General features: G+C 42.3%; 1 protein-coding gene across 1 annotated transcript; it reads left to right on the forward strand.

Moving 5' to 3' along the window:
* Positions 1 to 1306: 1306 nt before the first annotated feature.
* acp5a (acid phosphatase 5a, tartrate resistant) lies at positions 1307 to 3035 on the forward strand. Its single transcript, XM_084567694.1, has 6 exons — positions 1307 to 1345; positions 1479 to 1569; positions 1681 to 1880; positions 1978 to 2102; positions 2190 to 2535; positions 2620 to 3035. Exons 1-6 carry the CDS (start codon positions 1343 to 1345, stop codon positions 2857 to 2859), a joined length of 1005 nt encoding a protein of 334 aa, XP_084423820.1. The 5' UTR covers positions 1307 to 1342; the 3' UTR covers positions 2860 to 3035.
* Positions 3036 to 6125: the final 3090 nt, after the last annotated feature.

Below are 6125 nucleotides of genomic sequence, written 5' to 3' on the forward strand. Positions count from 1 at the left end.
ACACATGGTCTATATGCAAAGATGTAAACAATGCAACGATACAGACGATGGGATATTAGGGAAGCTGAGTAGCAACGTTACTCCAGAAGATAACAAAAAAAAAATTAATCTTTTAAATGGTCACTCCACTGGTTTAATGCTGCTGTTGTATAAAGTTTATACAGTTGAAAGTGGATGCAACAGGTTGAGATGAAAAGCCTTCAAAAGATGGTGTCCTACATTTCTTGTAATGCAACTTCATTGGGTTTTTTAACACAAGTACAGACATCTTTTTTCTGATGAATATCTGATCCCTTAAATCTGCACATGTGTGAACGGGACAAACCTTCCTTAGCTTCTAACGCATAACTTAATGCTGTTGTATGCGTCTCACAAGGCAGCTTGTTATTAGAAAATATTCTCTATTTTTTGCTTAGGTCTGCAAAAAGTAAATTAATTCTACAATGCATTCGTTGTGGCCTTCTAGCTGTTTAACAAGCGTTTTTTTAATTTCCATTTTAAAGGCAGATGAAGAAAATAGACAAAATATAGATTCATGCAAAATGATCCAAAGCAAATCACAAGACTGAACAATGTGCCCATGATTTGACCCTAATTGGATTACTGAAATAAATTCAGTTAATTACATTTCTTATCATGAAATTTTTGAAAAATGTGGAAGCGCAAGTTGGAAAATAATGATTAACACTGAAGCGGAAACAGCAGAGTCTGGACGCCAGCTATAATAGCCACAGAAGCACCACAGGATCACATGTGGCCCCGATGACACTTTGGTCCCAGGACTGAGTCAGGGTGTGAGCCATGATCATGCCCCTGCGGCGTCTGCCGGGTGTAGCCCTCCTCCTGCAGCCTCTCCTCCGGGAATGCTGATAAAAGACGAGAAGGAAGAGCGCTGCGAGTGCGGAGCGTGTCCTGTGAGGTTATCACCATTTATCAGCTGTGAGTGTTTCTCTTTGACCTTATTATCTCAGACACCTATTCTTCACACATGCTGGCTGTTCTTTCCCGTCTGCTAGCTTTGCTTTCTTTTTGATCTGAAGCGTCAGACACTCCTCTACTTTTGCTTTGAGGTGTCTCTGCTGAGGCGGATGAATGCAATTTATACATCATAAACAGAAGTGCCTTCTTAAAAAGAAGCAGACATGAAATTATCTTTGGTGACCTCTGACCCGCTCAGCCTCAGAGACATGGCCGCTTTGATTAGCTTCTATTAGCTACAGCTGGGACATGTCAGCTTCAGGCTGCAGCCAATCACAGGTCACCTTAAGGCATAAAGAAACAAGAGATGGGGAAGTTGTTTAGTGCTGTGGGAGGATATCAGAGAGAGGAAGCATAGGCTCACATGGTAAGCTGTGGTTTGCTGTGCTGGTTTCATGTTCCACTAAGTCTGTCTTTATGAAGGCAGGTGTTGTTTTAGATTTTCGCTTTATATATTTGGGTCCGTCATTAACTGGAACTCTTCTGTTTTGCCTCTAAAGATGGCACTCACTCTTTTATCCATCTTGATTGTTGCCGTCCCTGTGGCCTACTGCTATCCGACTGCCTTCCAAGACCTGGAGGACTTAAGTAGTAAGTACAAATTTTCATGAGCTTATGTGAACAGCTGTGTATCGTCATTAGTCTTATCCCTCGGGGTCAGAAGTCCTAATGTTTTGTTTTTTTTTGCTTCATTCCACACAGAAAACAGAAGCACCATTAAGTTCCTGGCTGTGGGCGACTGGGGTGGAGTGCCCTATCCCCCGTACATCACTGCTGTGCAGAAGGCTACTGCCCGAGAAATGAGCAAAGTAGCAGAGCAGATGGGAGCTGACTTTGTTCTGGCCCTTGGCGATAACTTCTACTACAAAGGTGTGGACAGTGTGGATTCTCCTCGGTTTAAGGTCAGCTGAGTAACCCTTGTGAACTGCTAAATATTTGATGTTAAAGTGGCCCAGTGGGAGCTGTAACCCTACTTTTTTTTCCCCCCCTTCCTGTCAGGACACTTTTGAGTCTGTGTACACTGCAAAGTCTCTCAAGGTCCCTTGGTATGTTCTTGCTGGCAATCACGACCATGCAGGCAATGTCAAAGCCCAGATCGACTACAGCAAGAAATCGGACAGATGGTAAGTGGCAGCCTAAATATTAACTATTAAACTGACTCCCACGTCTTTAAGTCTTGGTTTAAAAACTGTTCTTTATTACCTCGTTAGGAAATTTCCCTCTTACTATTATGAGTTAAACTTCCGCATCCCCAACACTGGGAAGACCCTTACCATCATCATGCTCGACACTATAATGCTGTGCGGCAACTCTGACGACTACGTGGACGAGAAGCCCCGAGGACCCCTGCGTGCAGTGGATGCCAACCGTCAGCTGACTTGGCTGCAGGAGAGACTGGCTCGGTCCAAGGCAGACTTCCTGTTGGTGGCAGGCCACTACCCTGTGTGGTCGGTGTCTGAACACGGGCCCACCGAGTGTCTGCTACAGAGGCTTCACCCCCTCCTCATTAAATACAAGGCTACCGCTTATCTCTGTGGTCACGATCACAATCTGCAGGTCGGCTATGGAAGGATATGTCTTAACATCTTGAATAGCTCTACATAGCTGCTTTCAGCTCAAACGACTGTCTTTCTCTTACAGTACATTGAAGAGTCTGGTGTGGGCTACGTGGTGAGCGGTGCTGGAAACTTCCTGGATCCTGACGTGCGCCACTGGAATCATGTCCCCAAAGGTTCAGTGAAGTTTTTCACCGGCCAAGCGTCGACACTGGGAGGCTTTGTCCACGCAGAGGTCACAAAGAACAAGATGATCGTGACGTTCTTCCAGGCTAAAGGCACTTCCCTCTATCGCACTGTTCTCTCTCAAAGGGAGTTTGAGTAGATGGGAATGGAACAGCTGACTATGTATTACATTACAGTATTGGTCTGCAGTGTAGTTGGAAATCAGTAACTGTAAATCCTGTTTTTAAAGAAAACTAAGAATTTAATGGTTTTTAAAAATCGACTAGTTTTAAATGTGAATCTATTGTGATTAAAATAAATGCTGTTTGTAGTAAAGTGTCGTGAGCTTAATGTGACCGTCTTGGGACTTGTGGGACTTTCACTGTAGGCTTGTGTGTGTCATGACTTCTGTTGCAGCTCTTGGATATAATTATCTAAGACAGTTTAGCTGAGGAAGTTTCTTCACTGTAACTGGAAAATTGGGCACAAGGCTTTAGATGAGTTTAGGGCCTATGACGAGAACATCCTCTGGTCCATGTATGTCAATGCTGCACACATTTATTTTGCATAAATAAAACATACCCAGCAAGTACAGATCCTTGAACAGGATGTTTGTATAGTTTTCCTCACAAGGGGAAGTAGAACTGATTGTTTCTGTGCAGTGGCTGCTTTCGGTTTCTGCTCGGTATATCGAATGGCCAGCATATGTACACTGACCAGGCATAACATTATGGGTTTGGATCTAGTGAATTTGTTGGCTAGGTCAACACCTTGTGCTGTTCATGTTTTTTGAGTTGTTCCTAAACTGTTTTTGTGTGTGTGTCTGTGTCAGGCTGCATCCTGCTGGGGATGGCTGCTGCCATCAAGGAGTGTCATTGCTATGGGGTGGGGGTGCCTGGTCTGGTCTAGGTGGGTGGTACATGTCTAAGTAACAAATACACTAATGTCAGGTCCAGAAGTTTCCCAGCAGAACACTGGATTGTCACAAAATGATGAATGTTATTTACTTCCCCTGTCAGTGTTTTTAATGTTGTGGTTGATTGGTGTATACATGTCATGAACTTGCAGTTTAGCACATCTGAAACCAAATAATTTCTCAGAATTGTGCTACGATGTTCTGCAAGAGCAGAAGAATGAAGCAAACATTTTGATATTAGTATTGTGAATAAATTAAACAAAGATTAAACATCTTAAAAGGTATAGTCTGGACACAAATATGCACTGTCATGGTTTTAAACGCTGACATGGCTGGTTGCAGCTTAAGGACAGGCGAGGTCAAGACTTCCATGGTGATGGCACCTTTGTCTGTCACAGAGAACCACCTGGCCTGCCAGCAGAGGATTAAGCTGGATGACTGCAGATTGGCAGTGACTGCAGCCAGGATAAACTCAGCCAACCAATGACAATTAACCTAGAAGGGAGGCAAAGGCCCTGAACAGACTTGTTTCTATTTTTTCTCCCATCTTCTGCTGACATGCTGAATTCGTCACCTGTTGGTTCCATGCTTGGAAATCTGTTTTGTGTTAGCTTAATGTCACAATTTTAATCTGCACAGAGAAAATAAATGTATTCATGTGTTTATTCATTTTACGTAAGGGTACAAAGATTCGTTTTATAGTCTAGGTTTGCTATTGTTACTGAAAGCTGTCTTGATCCAACTCATGGCTTTACAGTCTGCTGGTGTCATGCTGTGTCAGACTAACGAAACTCAGTCTGTGCCAACGAGAAGTCGACTGAGAATAATCCGTCACCTGTCCATAAAAGACAAGTAGGCATCAATTAACCCTGACTTACGTAAATCCACATCAGATCCAAAAGAACACCTCGCCTGGTTGCATGTCAAGACAGACGCTGTTTGAATTCACAGTAATGAATTGGTTTGTTCAATTCTTGCCTACTGGAGGCCCCGATGTTTTATGAGTTCATAAAAGACTGAATAGAAAACTTTTGTTTCATGTAGTACTTTAAAGTTGACTAATCTTATCTGACACTGCTTTTCTTTGCCTCCTCAGCAGAAGTAAACCGTTGGTGGTCAGATGCTCTACCTCATATTTGCACAGCACTATTTAAACTGATCGGTTTAACCAAGGTTCAAGTTGTGTGCAACAAGTTGAAACACTAGCCAAGCATGAAATGTTGTTTGCAGGAGATTTACAATCAATAAATTAAAAATGCGCTAAAAACAGGAAAATACATCTAGGAAAGACTTGATTTTTGAGTGATCGTGAATGACTGCTTCAGCAATACTGCTTAGAATTGAACATTTCATTTACGCTCTCTGACATTTTCATTTTCATTTTGTTGCAAGGCACTGCCTGGCCTGAACCCCCAGACATGTGTCTAGATTCAGCTGATGTGTAGCTGAAGTATTTGACTGTTTCACCACCTGCCACCAAATGCCCAAAACTACACCACAGTAATCCTGTCCTCACATGCTCCGCTTTTAAAATGCGGACACCGGCTAATCCTAAAATGCCTCTCGACGCTGGTGAGTAGAAATGAAAAGCTGATTTAACGGACCTGCGTTAATATTGAATTCATCTGTTTTGTGGATCAGACAGTACAGTTTAAGCCCAATACTTGTGGTTAGCGGTTACACAAGAATTGAAATAAAAGTTGGGTGAAATGTTATATTTTTTATTATATAACTTGCAGATTGACACATCAAGTTCAGCTCCCTGAGTTTTCACCGTTTTGGTGGGATGGCATGATTAGCTTACAGCTAATGTGGTCTCGGGGTCTGACCTTCTCTGAGTCCTTATTGATCCCAGGTTAAGCCGTGACCCCTCTGCTCCAGTTGCAGAGATCATCTCCCACAGTGTCAAACGTGGAGTTCAAATCTGTGAGCTCTCCAGCCAGAGGAAATGCGATTAGATCTTTCTCAGGGCTGAGTCTGAACTTACAAGACATTTTTAAAAAGGTTCAATTCAAATGTTAAATAGTAGATTTCCTCAAACAGAAGAGCTTGGCTTGTTTTGTGAAATTTATTTCTTATTTGTTTTTGTTGTGGAATTAAAAGTAATGGTAATGTTTTACATCTTTGTGTGTTTCAAAAGGATGCTAGTTTTCTAAAAGTTTTTTATTTTTTAAATTTTTTAAGATCTGCTTTTGCTGATTAGATCCCATATGTCAGATGACGACATCACAGTGCCGCTGTCCTCCTTTCCTGGTCAATCCCAGTCACACAAGTCCTCTCACACAATCAGCCATGTTGCACTTAAACGAGACCCAGTCCCCCTCCCCATTCACTTCTGACTGGATCTTCGTGATTCACACAGTGTACATCTCAAATCAATAACAATAAATGTACGATTGTGAATCAGTTCATCCACTCAGACTGGGCTTCTGGCATCCGATTATCTAATTTCCCCTCTCAAAAGTAATAAAAGGATGTTGTATTAAAGGCTAAGCTGCTCATCTAATCTT

Source organism: Chelon labrosus (assembly GCF_963514085.1).
Source record: "Chelon labrosus genome assembly, chromosome: 2".
In the NCBI taxonomy this organism is placed as follows: Eukaryota; Metazoa; Chordata; class Actinopteri; order Mugiliformes; family Mugilidae; genus Chelon; species Chelon labrosus.